Raw genomic sequence first — 19,879 nt, 5'->3', positions numbered from 1 at the left:
CCAGTACCTTATTTGCAGCACATTTGTTTATCATTATCTTTTTTGCTAAATGATTCTTGTCTGGCTTACTGCCACATGACCATATTTCTTTGAAGGAAATTTTTATTCTTTCATTTTAATTTGACAAAATAAATTTTTTGTGTCATAATCATTTTTACAAACGTAACTAAACAAGCTAACACAACTGACAAAGAGGAAAACATTCTGTTAATGCAAATGAACAAGAAACTAACAAAATTATCTAAACACAACTGAACAATAAGCTAACACAATTGAACCATAAGTTAACCTAATTGCTAACGCTAGTGGAGCAGAAGCTAACAGAACTGTTAACACAAGTTAAGAAGCTAACATAATTGTTAATGTATGTGGGTTCCTTTCTTTGGAATTCCCTTCCTGCTACCCGCTTCTCTAATTGTGCTGATATGCAGAAATTCAAATGTAACGTAAACCAACATCTTAATCTTTCTTAGGCATGGATCCAATTAGTAGCTCTTTACGTCCAAGTGGCAGTATGCCTTGTTTGAGAGTGAAGTTGAAAAAAAAAGTAAGAAGCTAATATTGTTAATGCAAGTTAACAATAAGTTAACATAATTGCTAACACTAGTGGAGCAGAAGCTAACAGAACTGTTAACACAAGTTAAGAAGCTAACATAATTGTATTTGTTAATGTATGTGGGTTCCCTTCTTTGGAATTCCCTGCCTGCTACCTGCTTCCCTAACTGAAGTTCAAATGTAATGTAAACCATCATTTTAATCTTTCTTAGGCATGATCCCAATTAGTAGCCCCTTGTTTGGAGGTGAAGGTGAGCAAAAAAAAAAAAAAGTAAAAATCTAACATAATTGCTAACACAAGTGAACAAGAAGCTAATAATATTGTTGTGATATTCCTGTCCCGAGCGTCACCAAATCACCCGACGATCAGGTGTCATCACCACTGTTTAGACTTGTAGCATGCAGGTCCAAAGTACTTTTAGAATCTTGGCCTGGTAACAACCCATCATCCAATCAAATTAACCTTTTTTTAATTTTGGTGCATACACATTTGCACGGGGGGGGGGGGGTACATGTAACCGAGAGATTGAAGAAATTAAAAATCAGTCTTGAGTCAACCTTTGTCGGGAAAGGATTATATTGACTCCAGTTGACTTGCTGAAACAAGGGCAAATAGAGATAAAAGTGAGAATCTTTATTTCTGTAGAAACACTTCGAAAAAGAGAGGAGATAAAAAGCAACCAACTTTTCTAATCATCTCAATAAGATGTGAAACACATTATTTCGTCATAAGAGCTTAAAAGCCAACTCGAAATCAGAAACTATCTCATCTCTGAAAGATATGAATGGGACAAGGGTGCACTTTTGTCATAGTATGTGTATCTCCCCACGAGGGCAAGATGCAACATAAGATATTCCATTGAGGGCAGTAGGTTGTCGACATATCATTCGAGCGTTGTGAATTTGACATATTCAAGGAAGGCATAAGGCCATATTACTTGAGCATTGTGCATTCAACGCATTTCAAAACAAAAAAACAAAATATATGAATGATATTCACTTTTAAGTAGTGATTATCTTTCTTATGACACAACCATCTATTATAATAAAGTCATATTCCTGTTTGTTTGTTTGTTCACAATTTGGTTAATATATACCAAAGGTACACTGTTTTACAAATAGATTTTGATACTGAAAACGGATTTTTATATACTTTAATTTGTGCATGATTTATATATATATATATATATATATATATATATATATATATATATATATATATACTATTCATTCAAAGGAAATCAACATTCAAGAGGTTATTACATTAAAGAAAGTCTGTTTTAATAATAAGCTCTACATTTTTAATAGAAATTAGTAAGAGAATTGTTTTAAGTATTATGTTTAGAAATAAAGTTCATTTATTTCATTTACTTTTAATTATTAGTATAACCAACATTAGCTGCATTTAAAAACGAGAGTAAGTTTTCATTTAACCTATGAGTTATTTCCCTTTAAGCTGCGAGATTTTATTTTACGGTTTGAATTTCATAGACGAAGATGGCTATGTTTTATACTTCCAAAAATCCAAAATACAGTTATATCTCATAGGATTAGCAACCTTTCTAGGGCAATTGCTCTTGACATATCTAAGGCCTTTGATAGGGTATGGCATAAAGGTTTACTTCATAAGATCTCTAGCTATGGTATTGCTGGAAATGTCTTCTCAATTATTAAATCATTTCTTTCTGATAGGTTCATAAGAGTAGTAGTTGAGGGGCAAAAATCAGAAGCTCACACTATTAATGCCGGTGTCCCTCAGGGGTCCATCCTGGGCCCAACTCTTTTCCTGATCTATATTAATGATCTTCCAAATCACATCCTTACATCATTTGTAGACATTTTTGCTGACGACACTACCATTTATGGTAGCACATCTAAGACAGTAAACGACCAAGTTCTCTCCAATTCTCTCTCCTTTGATCTTGAGCACGTAGTACAATGGGGTAAGGAGTGGCTGGTTACTTTTAATGCATCTAAAACCAAGCTTCTCTCTTTACATCATCAACATTCTGATCCACATCTGGTATCAATTGAAATGAATGGCTCTTGTCTTCAGGAGGCCTCAAGTTTTGACAAGCTTCTTGGCTTGACCATTACTCCTGATCTTAAATGGAACACGTATATCAAATCTGTTGCCAAGGCCGCTGGAAAAATGGTTGGATCTTTCTATCGATCCGGTAGATATCTCACTGCTGATGCTATTCTCTATCTATATAAGAGCCAGGTACGTCCAAGGATGGAATACTGTTGCCACATCTGGGCAGGAGCTGCTAGAAAGGACTTGTCCTGCCTTGATAGAGTTCAAAATAGACTTCGTAGCCTCGTAGGAGATGTCCTTTTCTCCTCCTTGCAACCTCTATCTCACAGAAGAGATGTTGCGAGTTTGTCTCTGATGTATCGTTATTTTCATGGAAAGTGTTCGACTGAGCTTCAATCTATGGTCCCCCCCCTCGCCAAACTTTCACAAGAAACACTCGCCTAGCTGAAAACACTATCAATAATTCCCCCCACTCTTTATCTATGCTTAAACCTAAACGTAGATTCCATGAACAAAGCTTCTTTCTTAGAGCTGCACGCCTGTGGAATTGTCTTCCGTTTTCCTGCTTTCCGGCTGACTACAATATGGTTGTGTTCAAGTCTAACGTAAATAAGTTCTTGATGAGCCGTTCCATATAAGTTATCAAATTTTCCAAATTTTCATTACTAATGATTACTATATTGTCCAATTTCTAATGTACAATCTTTAACCCTTATCCTTGAGTGGCCTCTTGGCCTTGATAATGTGGTGATGCCTATGTAAAAAAAAAAAAAAAAAAAATATGGTCAACTTTCAAGAAAATCATAACAACTTAGGATATTTAGTGTATCTTAAATAGTATGTGACAAACCCTTCCACCAGGCAATATGTTTGTTTTTTTTACCTGGTAACGCCGGGTATGTACAACTAGTATATATATTTTTTTAATATAATTTTGTATTCAACAGTTTTCTATCATAGATGACACTTTAGATTTACTTCATTAAAAAAGCAACAGGAAAGAAAAGGTTATTGAAAAACATGTCTTCCCTCTCTAAAATCAAAAATATAATAATAGTATGATTTATTATTAGTTCAAGAAAATTTCTTAGGGCAGAGTCAGATGGGCTTGAAAAATTTCCATCTGGGTCGGACTGCTTAAAAAATGTCCCCTAGAGTCGGACCACTTAAAAAATTTCCTCCAGAATCGGACCACTTAAAAAATTTCCCCCAGAGTTGGACCACATAAAAAATTTCCACCAGTGTTGGACCACATAAAAAATTTCCCCCAGAGTTGGACCACATAAAAAATTTCCCCCAGAGTTGGATCACATAAAAAATTTCCCCCAGAGTTGGACCACATAAAAAATTTCCCCCAGAGTGTGACCACATAAAAAATTTTCCCCGGAGTTAGACCACATAAAAAATTTCCCCCGGAGTTGGACCACATAAAAAATTTCTCCCAGAGTTGGATCACATAAAAAATTTCCCCCAGAGTTGGATCACATAAAAAATTTCCCCCAGAGTTGGATCACATAAAAAATTTCCCCCAGAGTTGGATCACATAAAAAATTTCCCCCAGAGTTGGACCACATAAAAAATTTCCCCCAGAGTGTGACCACATAAAAAATTTCTCCCAGAGTGTGACCACATAAAAAATTTCCCCCAGAGTTGGACCACATAAATAATTTCTCCCAGAGTGTGACCACATAAAAAATTTCTCCCAGAGTTGGATCACATAAAAAATTTCCCCCAGAGTTGGATCACATAAAAAATTTCCCCCAGAGTTGGATCACATAAAAAATTTCCCCCAGAGTTGGACCACATAAAAAATTTCCCCCAGAGTTGGACCACATAAATAATTTCTCCCAGAGTTGAACTGCTTAAAAAATTTCCCCCAGAGTTGGACCACATAAATAATTTCTCCCAGAGTGTGACCACATAAAAAATTTCCCCCAGAGTGTGACCACATAAAAAATTTCCCCCAGAGTGTGACCACATAAAAAATTTCCCCCAGAGTTAGACCACATAAAAAATTTTCCCCAGATTTAGACCAAATAAAAAATTTCCCCCAAAGTTGAACTGCTTAAAAAATGTCTCCTAGAGTCAGACTATTTACCAATTAAAAAAAATATTTGTCAGAGTTGGACTGCTTAAAAAATATCCCCGAAAGTTGTACTGCTTAAAAAATGTTCTCCAGAGTCGAACGACTTAAAAACTTTTCCCCAAAGTCGGACCACTTAAAAAAGTTTCCCCAGAGTCGGACCACGTAAAAAATTTCCCTCAAAGTTGGACCACTTAAAAAAATGTCGCCCAGAGTCAGACCGCAGATTGATTTTTTGTTGCCTTTCATTCTATCCGACCTTTTTTAATTTCTTTTCGTGTTTTTCCTTTTATTTACTATTTTTATTTTTTCAGATTCAATACGCATCCGAACGCAATTTAGAATGGCTGGAATCATCAATGTTGGATATTGGTGAAACTTATCAACAAGTGGAGGGATTAATGACAGACTTTGAAATATTTGAAAAAAAGGCAAAGGTACCGTAGAATTTTGAATTGTCTTTATTTTAAAAAAATGTATTTTAATAATGAGTCACCACTTCTCAAGGCTCAAAGCAACTTGAGGATGGATTGTTAGTTGAATGATGCAGAAAATTATGAAGAGATTCAAAATGATTAATGGAACAAAATTTTATTACTTATGTGGATGGGTTATCGTAAGGATGAATTGGTTATATGAATACATTATGGGGGGGTACTTATTCTACTAGATAAACTGTTGCGAATGCGTGATTGCTCTGAATCAGAAGAAGATCGGGAGTCAAGGAAAACTTGGAAGCATGTAATTGGACAAGATCATAGAGAGTGGAATTTGAAGACGCTTAACTCAATCTATGCCTTGAAAAACTTTCACAAAACCTCATCTAACAACAACCACTATAAACAATTTACCCCTTTCTCTATCTGTGCATGAATCTAAATGCAAATTACATGAACGAAACTTCATTCCTAGAACTTCCCTCCTGTGGAACTCTGTTCTGCTGGCCTGCTTTCCAGCTGACGACAATATGGTCGTTTTCAAATCCAATGTAAGCAAGTTCTTGTTGAGCTGTCTCCTTAAATAATCATATTCTATGTAAGTTCTACCAATAAAGATCACTCTGCTGTAGTCTTGGTGGCTACCATGCACTCATTAACTCTTATCCTCTAGTGACCTTTGGGTCTTAATAAGTAGTGACTCCCTTGTAAAAAAAAATTTTTTTTGATAAAATAATTTTTTATTTGACCCTGTTTGCTGCAGACTTCGACTCACCTGTTCTTCTGAATCACCAAACTTTTAAACAAAAGTAAACTTCCTGAAAATTTACGCTTTAAAGAAATACATCAGAATAATAAAAAAAAAATTGGGGTGGGGAGAGAAAAAAACAATTAAAAAAAGCAAAAAGTGATGTAAAAAAGTTCAACTCAAGGAAAGCCGTCATGGTAGTAGAATAATCTCAGCCTGAACATAAATTACGGTTGTTTACTATGAAGGTCGTTGTAAAACTAATGCCTCCTATTTTTGTTATTCCGCCCGAATGGATTAAAAAAAAAACAAAAAAAAACTGAATCACGAGAACTGAAGAATGAGTTTGCATAATAGCAAAAAATGTCTAATCTCTGAAATAAAGAAACATAAGTAGAAGTACCAACTTGGTTATAGTCAGCTAATGTACTTCCTGACTTCCGGCATAGCACTACCGGAAGTGGTGACAAGGCAAATCAGTTCCCTAACTTTTATCGTTCTTCCGTATTTTTATTGTGAAGCGCTTTATTAAATAAAATATAAGAAAAAGAAAATTATTGAAAAGTATACAATAGAAATTAATAAAATTATGCAGATAAAAATAATGCAATTAGTCTTTATTTGCACTTAAAAAAATAAAAGTTTTTTTTAGATGAGGGCTGATTGTTTATATTTCTTGTATTAATCGGACTATTGTTCTCATCTTGAGTGTTATTTATGCAACGTTTTGATCAAAACGTTGCATAAATAAAACTCAAGATTGGCATGGGGGGATTGGAGCTCAGACGAGCACTTGCCATGGAAATAACAATAAAACAAAGACAAGCTCGCAACGTCTCTTCTGTGGCAGAGAGGTTGCAGGGAAGAGAAAAGAGCATCCTCCACTAAGCCACAAAGTCTATTTTGTACTCTGTCAAAGAAGGATATGCTGTTTTAGCAGCTCCTGCCCAGATGTGGCAGCAGTATTTCATCCTTGGACGTACTTGGCTTTTATATAGATAGAGAATTGCATCAGTAGTGAGATATCTTCTGGAGCGGTAGAAGGATACCACCATTTTCCCAGCGACCTTGGCAACAGATTTTATGTATGTGTTCCATTTCAGATCAGGAGTAAAGGTTAAACCCAGAAGTTTGTCAAAACTTAATTGTTTAAAAAAAAAAAGATGTCAAAAAGTATTTTCGATAATTCTTAAGAATTAATAAAACCAATTTCAATAATTCATAATTAAAATAAGACCCCCCAAAAATTTTTCATTAAATAAAAAAAGAAAGATCGGAAACATAATAAAAAAAGAGTGTTTTTTGTGAAAATTTGGCAAGTGGCAAACCATAGATTGGAGTTCAGTCGAGCTCTTGCCACACCGCCAAACACCCGGGCAACACCGGACACCCAGGCTAGTCAAATATAGATAGAGATTTTGCTTATACGTTTGTATGTAGTCATTTGCTTCCAAAGCCAAGGAAAACCACTCACCAGTGTTGTTTCTCTAATTCCCCTACACAAAATTTACTACTTGAAATAACTGAAACATTAATTTAAAGTAATAAATATTTAATTTATGTTTTTGTAATCCATCCATAGCTTTGAGCCCCTGGGGGGGGGCATAAGCCATCCACAACTTTGTATATGCTTTTTTAGCGAGGAGTTCTTTTTTTTGGGGGGTGAGGCTTCATCGGTTCACTATCATTTTTTTTTTTTTTTTTTTACAAGGTAGTCACCACTTATCAAGGCCCGAAAGCCACTCAGGGATAAGGGTTATTGTAAGTACAGTACGTTAGTGTGGATATTTAAAGTGTCTGCTTAAGGGGCGGTTCATTAGGAATTTGTTTACATTGGACTTGAAGACATCCAAGTTGTAGTCAGGAGGGAAGCAGGCAGACGGAACAGAGTTCCACAGGCGTCCAGTTCTAAGAAAAAAGCTTTGTTCATGGAATCTACGCTTTGATTTAGGCATAGATAAAGATGTAGATCAGGAAGAGAGTTGGGCCCAGGATGGACCCTTGAGGGACTCCAGCATTTATACTGTGAGCTTCTGATTTTTGCCCATCAACTACTACTCTTATGAACCTATCAGAGAGAAATGATTTAATAATTGAGAAGACATTTCCAGCTATACCATAGCTGGAGATCTTGTGAAGTAGGCCTTTATGCCATACTTTGTCGAAGGCCTTTGATATGTCAAGAGCAATTGCCCTGGAAAGGAAGCCTTTGTCAACAGATTCACTAATCCTATGAGATATAACCGTTAACACATCTGCGGTAGATCTTGCAGAATGGAAACCATATTGCGTGTCACTAAGAAGGTTATTCTCATTTCACAAATATTGAACGTATTGCCGTTGCATAGTTAATTTAATTAACCTGAAATAGAAAATACTTAACAAGGATAAATTACGTATAATAATTAACTAGATGGAACCCAAGTACAAATAAAGACATTCATGAACACTTTGACAAATGCAACCCAATGTAACAGAGCAATACAAATGTTCATAACTCACTCACAGAGTGGAGACCTCTATCATTAATAAGATGGATGCTTATATCTAACGTGGAGGATCAGTGTGTTCTACCCTGTCAGGTTGCATGCTTTCTCGCACATGAGTTTTGACCCATCATACACAAGAAGGTGCTTTCTCGAATCCCCTGTAAGCTATTTGCTTACCAAGCCAAGAGAAATCACTTACCGGTGTAGCTACAACCGGTGTTGTTTCCCTAATTCCCCTTCACAAAGTTCACTACTGGAAATAATTGAAACATTAATTTAAAATAATAAACATTTCATTTATAATGTTGTTGTAATCCATCCATAGCCTTGAGCCCCTGGAGGGGCATAGGCCATCCACAACTTTGTAGATGCTTTTGTTGGTTGGTTGTTTTTGTTTTACGGCATATCAACCCTTTTCGGGTTATTTAATGCTGAATCCAAAGATTTTGAAGAAAAATTTTTTTAATAGAATATATTTGTTGTTTTCACGTTGGTTTCTATTTAACCCATAGTTGGGACCCTAACAGGTACTACCACTCCGGGTCAGAGTGGACCTGGGAGCAATGGCAATTAAAGGGTGGCTCCACACTCCCCAAAGCTCACAAGCTGGGGCCTCACCACTGGATATAGTTTAAGGTCATATCCAGGACCCCCATTGAGGGACTTTTACCCTCTGCAGGTGGGCAGTCGGCGTATTCTAATGCCCCACCGACAGGGCCGTAGATGCTTTTGTAGCGAGGAGTTCTTTTTTTTGGGGGGTGAGGGTGTTGGACCCACACCCAACCTTCTCAGAAGGTACATACTGGACCTAGCCTTCCCAAATGGTCACCCATCTGGTACTGGCTAGGCTCAACGTTGCTTAACTTAGGTGATCTGGTGAGAACCGGTGTGTCAACATGATTGTGCCGTACTAATGTTGTTGTAAACACGAAACAAATTTATTCATGTAAATTGATGAATATTAACATTTTCGTAATTTTGATACAAATCTATTTATCTTTTAAATGGGACCGTAAAGGAAGAAAAAGAAAGAAGAAATCAATTTGCCTTTCATTTTCTCTTCATTTTCTTCAAGAACGTCATTTGATTGTAAAAGCTTAAAATAGTGATACGCCTTTCCCACACTCTACCGGTCTTGCTATTCCTAAACTATCACGCATCAGTTAGAAATATAATAAAGCTAAAGATACACATTGAAAAATGCGTTCATTTTTTTTTTTAGATGAGGATTGATAATTTAAATTATTTGAACTATTGTTCTCATCTTTGAGTGTTATTTTCACAACGTTTCGGCCATGTAACTGTTGTAGTCTATGTTAAGGGATCACAATTATAAAGTGAAAGAGTCCTGGGGTTCAACTGTCTATGTAGTGAACTAATGTTAACTACCCCAGAACCAGTTACCGCCAACCTTCTTCAGGTGTACCTTGTCGAACTCGGGAAATCTTTCTATTGAATTTGGGAATCTCTTCTGGAAATTTGGGAATCTCTTCTGGAAATTTGGGAATCTCTTCTGGAAATTTGGACATAACATTTTATTTAATCCAAGAGAGTAGATTGTTCTATTTCAGTCAGCTATGACTAGGTAGAAGTCCTAAGTAATTCAAAGTCATATTTTAAGTTATGTCCACACTGAGGATTGAACCTTCAACTTCCTGAAGGATGTAATTTAAAACTGAATTTTATAAATTACTTCATTCACTATGTCACGGATCCTTGCGCGAGGATTAAATAAAAGTTTCCATTTAAAATTTTGTGCAAATCCCTGAGTTTGACAGAAACGTTCCCAAGTTCAACAGAAAGATCCCCAAGTTTGACAAGATACGCCTGAATAAGGTCAGAGGTTTCATCAGCCGAAATCTTGTGAAAATAACACTCAAGATGAGAACAGTAGTCCAAAAAATCTAAATACAGTAAAACCCCAGGATACGGCATAAAAAATTAGTAACAAAATACAGTACAGTATATGATATATATGTATATAATCAAATAACATTATAAATAACACCGCAGAGGGGAGGGGACAAATACCGTAACCAGGGGCCGGAAATACATCGTATTCCACATCGTAACCTGAAAAAAACCATAATCCCAGAGTTCTACTGTAATATGAATGCTGTTATCACCAATTGCCATTTTCACAACGTTTCGGCCAATGTAACTTCCGACCTTCCTCTGGTGCATCTTTCCAAATTTGGGAATCATTATGTTAAATTCAAAAACCTATGCAGAATTTTTAACTAAATACTTTATTTAATCCATGCGGAGGTAGATTATTCTTGTTCAATCAGCCATCATCGGGTAGAAGTGTGGATTATTTTATTATCCTTAGCTATTCTCGTTGGTAATAAAACCTGGTGCGACCAGATCAGGCTGTCTGAAGATATTGACTTTTAAACATAAAATGCACCAAACATTGATATTGGTTTTTCATTTCCCTTTGCAAATTTCAACCATGTTCTGCAAAGCCAAAAGCAAGAAAAACAAACGATTTTCATGAAACAAATCAATTAAACCAAACATCTTGAATAGATATTTGAAGATATAAAGCACTTGAAGCATAAAAACTTTTTTCAAAATTACTGGATGCGGCATTAAATAACCTGAAAAGGGTTGATATGTCGTAAAACAAAACAACAAACCATATCAACTGGTAGAAAGGATTTAACCTTCAACCTCCAAAAGACTGTCACTTAAAACTGATTGCATATCAATACCTTAACCATTACACCAGAAATGAGAATGCTGATCAAAATAAGCTAAATTAGAAATAATCAATCCTGATCAAAAAAAAAAAAAATAATAATAAGATTCTGAAACATTGGTAGGCGTTTGTAATTCTGCATTAAAATGTCATAAAAAAAAGGATTGATATGCCGTGAAATGAGAATCAAAGCAATGAAGGAATCATAAAACCAAAAAATAAAAATGTAAAACTGGAGTGGAATAAATACAAATGCGTGCCTCCAAACGAAATTAAGATGGCGGTGAGCATATTTTCTTTTTACATGGAAAGAATTCAACAGCGGTTCTTTTCTTTTCTTTTTTTTAATTTTTTTTTTAGGCAGCAGCAGGAGCAGCTGCATTTTTGCACGAGATTTCTGCTGCTGCTGCTAATGAGTAGTATGAGTAGCAAGTGAACTGCTTCGTCGCTTCTTGTACAGGCGATCGATCACTTGCCGCACATCAGATACACCATTCAGTGCATTGCCTGCGTCGTCTTCTTTTTGTTTTGTTTTTTTTTTGTTTTGTTTTCTTTTTACTCTTCCTTTTCAACAACATTGCAAAACTGGTTTGTGTCTGTCGAGCTAATTCTTAGGCATTAAAGCGGGAAGAAAATACTGACAACAAGCAACAGTTGTTGGTCATGAGAATTTTCTTTTCGATAACATTAAGCTTGTCTAACGAAGAACGTGAAACGAGAACGGATTTTGTTAAGATGTATATTTTAAATCTGCGTGTTTTGCAATAGCTGATCGACTGACTGACAGAACCTCTTGCAGAGATTCTTGGATGCAAAAAAAAAAAAAAATAATAATCTAAATTACATAAAGTTAAAAGGCTTAGGATAAACTCTTTCTTCTAAGAAATTGTAACAGAAAACAGTTAATAATTGAAAACCATTTAACATTCAAAACATTTTTTTTATGAAAAGCACTCCTCTCTTTGTAACCACTATCAATAATTTCCCCCACTCTTTATCTGTGCCTAAACCTAAACGTAGATTTCATGAACAAAGCTTCTTTCTTGGAACTGCACGCCAGTGGAACTCTGTTCCGTTTTCCTGCTTTCCAATTAACTACAATATGGTCGTCTTCAAGTCCAATGCAAACAAGTTCTTGATGAGTTATCCAATTTACTAAATTTCCACTACTAATGATTACTACGACATTTTCCCATTGACTACTGTACACTCATTAACTCTTATCCTCGAGTGGCCTCCGGGCCTTGATAAGTGGGGACTCCTTTATAAAAAAAAAATCTTAAACCAAACCCCTTCATTTACTTCATGAGGGTAGGATGCTATGTTCCACCAGCCATGACCCGGTATAGAAGTCCTAGGTAATTTGCAATTGCAAGTGACACTCAGAATACAATTGCAAATTATGATTTCTACTCGGTCATGGCTGACAAAACAAGAGCATCCTACCCCCATGAATTAAATAAAGGGTTCCATTCGAAATTCTGTTCAGATTTCCGCATTTGACCGAAAGATTCTTGAGTTTGACAAGATACACTTGAAGGTCAGAGGTTACATTGACTGAAATGTGGTTCAAATGATCCGAATAATATGTTAACCATTCCCCGCAGTCCTTCATGTCTGAAGACGACTAAGCAAAGACCTGGTGCATTATCCGCCAGTGTGGAAGCTCTCCTCTCCTGATGTAGACCATACTTCCGCGGGTAGCATATGCGAAGAAGCCGGGATTGTGTCTTCAGAAGTGTTTCTGCTGGGCTGCGACCTCTCCCCTATTCTCGATCACTACCTCCCCTCTGTATAGACTGCTGTGCCAACTCCCTAGGTCACTTGCTTGTGTCTACCAGTTTGGGATGTCAATGGCCATTTCTCATCTTTGTACCAGAGATTTTGCCCATCCAGGTAAAATTGCTAATAATTACCTGTTAACTTACTGAAACGAGTGATGCCTATGGATTGAGACATTGAAGTAGTATACACCTTAGATTATAAAATTTTCTACATTATTGGTCGTGGCTCATTTGCACGGCTTCCACAGAGAAACTGATTTGAAAAAAACATTGTTTTTTCCCAGCTTGAAAATATGTCATTATTCTTATCCCTTTGTTTTGTCTACAACGTTTGACCTGCTGTCCCTTGCCACACTCATCTCTGGGAATTATTCTGTTTTGCAGATCTGCATTATTATTATGCACTTTGTGTGACCCTTGTCAAAATTCATACCAGCTAACTTAATTGCCATTTACATAGGGCCCCTAATATGTAACACTTTTGAAATATTTTTTTCGGATACATTGGTTAGTTACATTTCAAATTTCACTTGCATCCCGCACAAGGGCAGAGTTAGATAAAATGTAAGTTTTTAATATTGTGAAAATCCAATTCTCCCAAAAAAAGAGGCACTCTGAATTGGCACAAAAACTTAAAATTGTCTCTGTCTTGAAAGATTCCTCCTTCACCAATCTAGAACATATCAGCTGCAGTATAGTATTGGAACAGATGCCACATTTTGCTTCTAACCCAAAGTCCAAAACAAACTGTTCAGTTATATATTATGCCTCTGTGATGGATATCTCTTATTTGAATCGAGTATCTCATTTTAAGTTTTAGTGAAATATACTAGCTGTACTGACCCGGCATTGTCCGGTACTGTATTTAATCACAGTTAGTTTGGATGTTTTAAACTTCTTCCCAAACATACTTTGTCTGAGCCAAAATTACAGTAGAATTCCGGGATACGGTGGCCCTAGCATATATTTTTTTTTTCAAGTTATGATGTGGAATACAATGTTTTTCTGGCCCCTGGTTACAGTATATGCCCTGCCTTATGTTGTTATTTATAAAGTTATTTGATTATTTATACATGTGTATTATATACTGCACTGTATTTTGTTACTAATTTTTAATGCTGTATCTTGGGGTTTTACTGTAATTTTAAATCTCTGCCATTTTGAAAAAAAGGGGACGTAACTCTCTATTCATCCATATCTCAATCCAGCATAACCACATGATTCTCATTAGATCACTGAAGTTAAGCAGCATAGAACCTAGTCAGTACTAGATGGGTAACATTTGGGAATACCAGACCCTGTATATGAGAAGACGGGGACATATTTCTACAAAAAACTGAAACGGTGTTGTTAAAACTTTCTTGTCTAAGCAGCTACATGCAACTAAAGACCGCTTGTCAATCCAGTATTCCCTAGAAACTTTCTTCTTTGGAGGTAGCCGGTTGAAACCACTTAAGATGCATGCTGCACCAGCATTACTTCACATCGGGGTTACCAGTTTTAGGGTTTGTTTCTTTTGGGTGTTTTGTAATGAGAGAAGTATTTTGAGGGTGAATTGGAACCAAAAAGAAAATAATTTGGGAAAATGTTTTTTCTTTTCTAAAATAGTATCTGTTTTTTTTTTTGTTGTTGTTGTTTTAATATAATATGTTAGAGTAAGCAATAACTCATCTTTATAAATATGAAAAATAAGGTTAAGAATTCGTCAGTGGCAGGCTACACCTTTGAGTGAGATTAAAGCACTAATGGAGACAAAGAAATGAGAAAGAGAGGAAACAGAGCAGAAAGAAAGTCAGACCGTGAAGAAAAAAGAAGTGTACCCTCTGACCAATCTAACGACAACTTAAAAGGAAATTTGTGACAATTAGGCAAAAGCAAAAGTGAACATAACTCCCTCCATTCTATTTCTTATCTATATAAATAAAACAATGTATGTATGCGTGTGTGCAAATATTTAACTGATAAACTCTTAAACTACTGAAATTAACAGAAAATAATAATCATACACCAAGGATGGTTTTTCACTCTTAGACAGTGTTCAAAAGAGAGTTGCCGACCTAATAGGTCCCGCACTGTCGCCTAAGCTTCAACTTCTGTCCTATTGACGAAATGTTGCATCCCTCTGCTTGTTTTACAAGTATTTTAATCGTAGGTGCTCGCACGAACTACAAACCCTTGGTCCTCTTCAACGTAAATACTCCCGACAAACCCGACAAGCAGCAAAATACCATTCCTATGCAGTAAAGATCCCCAGATGTCAGAAAGCCTTCTACTTCTTCCCTAAGACTGCTAGATTTTGGAATTCTGTTTAGAGCACAGCTGAACCATGATACTTGATGCTTGCATTTTAAACTTTAAGTGAAGCCATTATTTACAGATAAGTTTATAAAATAAACAGTAGATTCTCTACAGTGCAATGTCAACTGTATGGAGTACTGCTGTCACATTTGGGCTGGTGCATCTACTACTAGTCTCTCGCTCCTGGACAAGGTTCAAAAGAGAGTCACCAACCTGATAGGTCCTGAACTCTCATCAAACCTTGAACCTCTGTCCCATTGACAAAATGTTGCATCTCTCTGCCTGTTCTACAAGTACTTTAACGGTGAATGCTCTGACGAACTACAAGCAGTTGTGCCCCTCTCGATGTAAATACTCTCGACAGATCTGACAAGCAGCTAAATCCCACCCTTTCACAGTAGAGATCCCTAGACGTAAGAGAGCCTTCTACTCCAGTAGTTTCTTCCCCAGAACCGCTAGACTTTGGAATTCCCTTCCGGGACCCTGCTTCCCCAACTGTGCTGACATGCAGAACTTCAAGTGTAACATGAACCGACATCTTGCTGGCCAACTCCCTATATAGTACCCCTGTAGCTTATGTCCCTGATAGTAGCCTCCTACATCAAAGTGGCGATGTGCCTTGTTTGGGGTGAAAATGTAATGAAAAAAATAAATAAAAATACAATGTATTGTGGATTAAATCACTGCGAGGAGGCATGTGAAGCTTCCTCCCGGTTCATTGCAGATGGGTAGACAATAAATTAATTTGATTAATGAATGGGTGATTTCGCTGATTTCGATGACAGTAAAAGTATGGGTGGGTGGAACATTTGTTGATTATCTTTCAATCCCAGACAACGTCGGATCTCCTTTCTAGTATATATATATATATATATATATATATATATATATATATATATATATATATATATACACACATATATATTATCACTATTCGTATTATTTGGATTCATTAGATTACTGTTCTCATCTTGAGTGTGAGTTTCACAGCGTTTCGGTCGGTATAACCTCCAACCTTCTTCAGGTGTATCTTGTTGAACTCAGAAATTTGGGTGGAATTTCAAATGAAACCCTTTATTTACTTCACGAGGGTAGCATGCTCTTGTTCCGTCAGCCATGATTGGATAGAGGTCTTAAGTAATTCGCAATTGTATTTTTCGATTGCTCACACTGAGAATTGAACCCTCAACCCACTTTTACAATTGATTTTTTCCAAGTACTCTAACCACTGCACCACAGATCCTTTTAGACAATTCTTCTTATTGTTATTGTTTGGTTATTGTATATATTATCTATTATTTATAACTGGCCTGGGTGCTCGGCATTGCCCACATGTTTGGAGGTGTGTGTTGAGCAAAAAAAAAAAAAGTTGTGGTAGGCAAGCAGTCTCGGACCTGTGACGTGACTCCTACTCCTTCCCCATATCCCCTCTTCCGGTTTCGGGCTCACCGTCAGCAGTTCCGGTTTGTATACCTCAGTAAATAAACGTGTTTCATTTCAGTCCCCTTGCATCCTCGTTAATCTATAACAATCCATCCATACTAATATCACAACAGGTGGTTGAGCAAAACAAAAAAAAAAAAAAAATATAGGAATAGTAAGCAAGCAAGCTCAAACTCGTAACGTGCTGAAAAAGAGGTGAAAAAAAAAAAAAAGAACTTTCTTACCGATGCGCCTAACGTGGTTGTGATGTCACAGGCGGTCGAAATAACATCTTTTAACTGATGTTGTGAACGCGCAGGTTGAATGACTTGCAAAAATTGTCAGCGAAAAAATCGATCCTCCCTGTACAAAAGTGCCCAGGGTGAAGGAATTAATGTTTTTGGCCAATTTTTTTATATTGGTTGTCCGAAGGGTCGAGCTTCAAAATGTAACTGATCTTGTGAAAATCCTTCACCTCTGTCGAAAGTTTTTGCGAGATATACTTACATACATACATTCATATATACATACATTTAAACAGACAGGTGAGATTTATATTATAGATTAAGGGGTTCCCATATTGTGTTAAATTCTCAAAAACATTGCCAAATTCGACAAGACACACCTGAAAAGGGTCATGGTTTCATTGATCGAAAAGTTCTAAAAATGACGCTCAAAGTGAGAACAGAAGTCCGAAGAATCCAAATAATCTATACAATTTATTTTGATACTTTAAGTAAAGAGACAAAAACTGAAACTAAAGAGGCCTCCAGAGAACTGCTACAGCCATAGGAGATCGCCCAGTTTTTATCAAGGCTAAATGTCACTCAAGGATAAGAGTGGAATTTACATTTCTCCCATCTTAAATAGATATGACACAAGGTTGGAAGATGAAGATGGAATACCTGAACAGCTTCACCAGCATTTCTTGGTATAGGCGCCTCAGGCAGTTGTTAAACCAATTCTCTCTCAAAAAAAGAAGGTGAACCTTCTAGGATAACACAGAACCATACCTCAACCCCACAAATAGACAGTACCACTGATTGTTGAGGACATCTCTTCGACTGATATAAAGTTGCAAAAATAAATTTAAGTGATGGATAGACGGTTGTCGGTTGGATGATGAAGAATATTATGAGAGGATTGAAGATGGACAAAATTTGATAAGAGCATTCATTCTTTTTGCAGACTGTTATTCTCATCTTCATAGTTGTTGTTTTACCACGTTTCGGCCAACTCAACCTCTGGCCTTCTTCAAGTGATTAACCCTGACGGGATAGGAATGCTGAGTTTTGTAACTGTATCCCCAGTAATTACTGCCTACGGTTCCAGGTGAGCGTTGTCTGAAGATAGAGGTTTCAATCCTATCCAAGTAAGCCAGAAGACTAGTTGGCCAAAACATGGTGAGACGACTACTATGGAAGGCAGTTATTACTGAAGATAAGTTACAAGACCCGACATACCTATCCTGTCGTGATTAATCACTTGAAGAAGGCCAGAGGATGAGTTGGTCGAAAAGTGGTGAAACAACAACTGTGAAGATGAGGATAACAGTCCGCAAAAAAAAAAAAAAAAATGAATACACAGATTATGAAGCCTCATCTCAAAAGATTGCAAAAATAAAAAAAATATTCAAAATTAATTAAAAATAAAAAACTTAACAATAAATAAAAAAAATGAAAAAAAAATGAAAAAAAAAATAAAAATGGGAAAATAAATAAATAAATAAATAATAAAAAAATTAAAGGAGGAGGAGGAGGAAGAACATATTCATTGATTTTGTATGAATGAGGTAATTATTGTTGACATTTATTTCCCCAATAGCTTTCCATTCTTTCTAGAAAGACATCAGCCACTTATAGGAGGAAGCACATGAAGGTTGCTAACATCCCTAAGTGAAAGTGTTTCTATATAGAACAAACTGGATTTGAACTTGGCACACCCAAGTTGTCAGTCTGTGTCATTAACCACTTAGTCAACATCACTTCCCTGGTGCTGTTGGCGTATGTGACATTTTTTTTCTTTTTTTTTTTTTTTTCAATTTTTAATTTTTTAATATTCTGCAGTATGTAGTCTCGTTTTTGAACAGAATACACACTTTAAAATAAGTGAAACTACTAACTGAGCCAGTTAGCTAGAAAATGGACACTTAGAAAATAGATTTTATTTTTTTTAAAACAACAGTAAACAAGTAAAAATATTTTTTAAATTTTGTGGGGGCATAGTCTCTGCCGTGACTCGGTCTTTCTTTATTGCCCTCACCCTTCCCTTTCTTTGGAGGGGTCAGCTTATGACCCTTCACAGCTAACACCGGGAACTGGCCTTTCTCGCTTTTTCCATGGGTTGACAGCCTCAATGGTTTAACTGCTATCGCCTCCACCTTTCTGTCCTCGACGTCAGACCTCCGCTGTAAGTTTTATCCTTTATTTCGTTTTCCTTACTTTTTATTTCGTTAGTATTTTTTTAGCATCAGTTAATAATATCAATGTCCGTTGTTGTTTGTCAAAATTGGAAATATTTTCAAATTTCCACTAGGTATGGGCAATTATAGCTCCACTAGCTTTTGGCCTTGGCAAAGGCAAAGGCTTAGGGAATAAACCCTGACAAAAAATCCGGTTTGATAATCATTGACTTCAGGAGTCGGGTAGTATCTCCCCCCCAAACATGTCTGAAGGCTTCAGGTGGCCATTTTCGACTCTCACCACGAGGTGGTGCAACCGAAAGAGGGCTGCCCTTAAGATAGCCAAATGGAGGAAAAGCACTGCAACACCTTTCTGACAACTTCTACAGCTGCACTAGCTCCGACTGTATTGGCTTGCCTTTCCGTTAGACTTTGCAATGCTGAAAAGCGAGACGCTAGTAATTGGGCAAACCTAGGTCTCCTTATCACCCGCCCAGGCCTGTATCCAGAGAACCAATTCCTGCTTCGAACCATTTAGCCACAGCAGATGCTGCGGTGCACCAGACTAGATGCAGAATGCTATTGCCATCATCCAATTATTGTTGTTGGTCATGTTCTATTTATGCTAATTATTGTTGTTGCTCGTGATGTTTTATTTATGCTAATTATTGTTGTTGCTCGTGATGTTTTATTTATGCTAATTATTGTTGTTGCTCGTGATGTTTTATTTATGCTAATTATTGTTGTTGCTTGTGATGTTTTATTTATGCTAATTATTGTTGTTAGTCGTGATGTTTTATTTATGCTAATTATTGTTGTTGCTCGTGATGTTTTATTTATGCTAATTATTGTTGTTGCTCGTGATGTTTTATTTATGCTAATTATTGTTGTTGCTCGTGATGTTTTATTTATGCTAATTA

The 19,879-nt window shown here is 36.4% G+C and overlaps 1 protein-coding gene across 25 annotated transcripts in view; it reads left to right on the top strand.

Annotated features, from left to right (window-relative positions):
• The window catches only part of LOC145263096 (guanine nucleotide exchange factor DBS-like), an 810,829-nt gene that overhangs the window by 490,244 nt on the left and 300,706 nt on the right, over positions 1-19,879 (top strand). For all 25 annotated transcript variants that reach the window (XM_080120019.1, XM_080120020.1, XM_080120018.1 and 22 more), the window contains one exon: positions 4,991-5,113. In XM_080120019.1, the coding sequence (XP_079976145.1) occupies positions 4,991-5,113 (123 nt within the window). The remainder of the gene's footprint in view (positions 1-4,990; positions 5,114-19,879) is intronic.

This window comes from Euprymna scolopes, chromosome 38 (assembly GCF_053919585.1).
Source record: "Euprymna scolopes isolate OS-2025 chromosome 38, ASM5391958v1, whole genome shotgun sequence".
In the NCBI taxonomy this organism is placed as follows: Eukaryota; Metazoa; Mollusca; class Cephalopoda; order Sepiida; family Sepiolidae; genus Euprymna; species Euprymna scolopes.
Note: the sequence above shows the minus strand (reverse complement) of the source record. Positions and strands in the feature narration are given on the sequence as shown.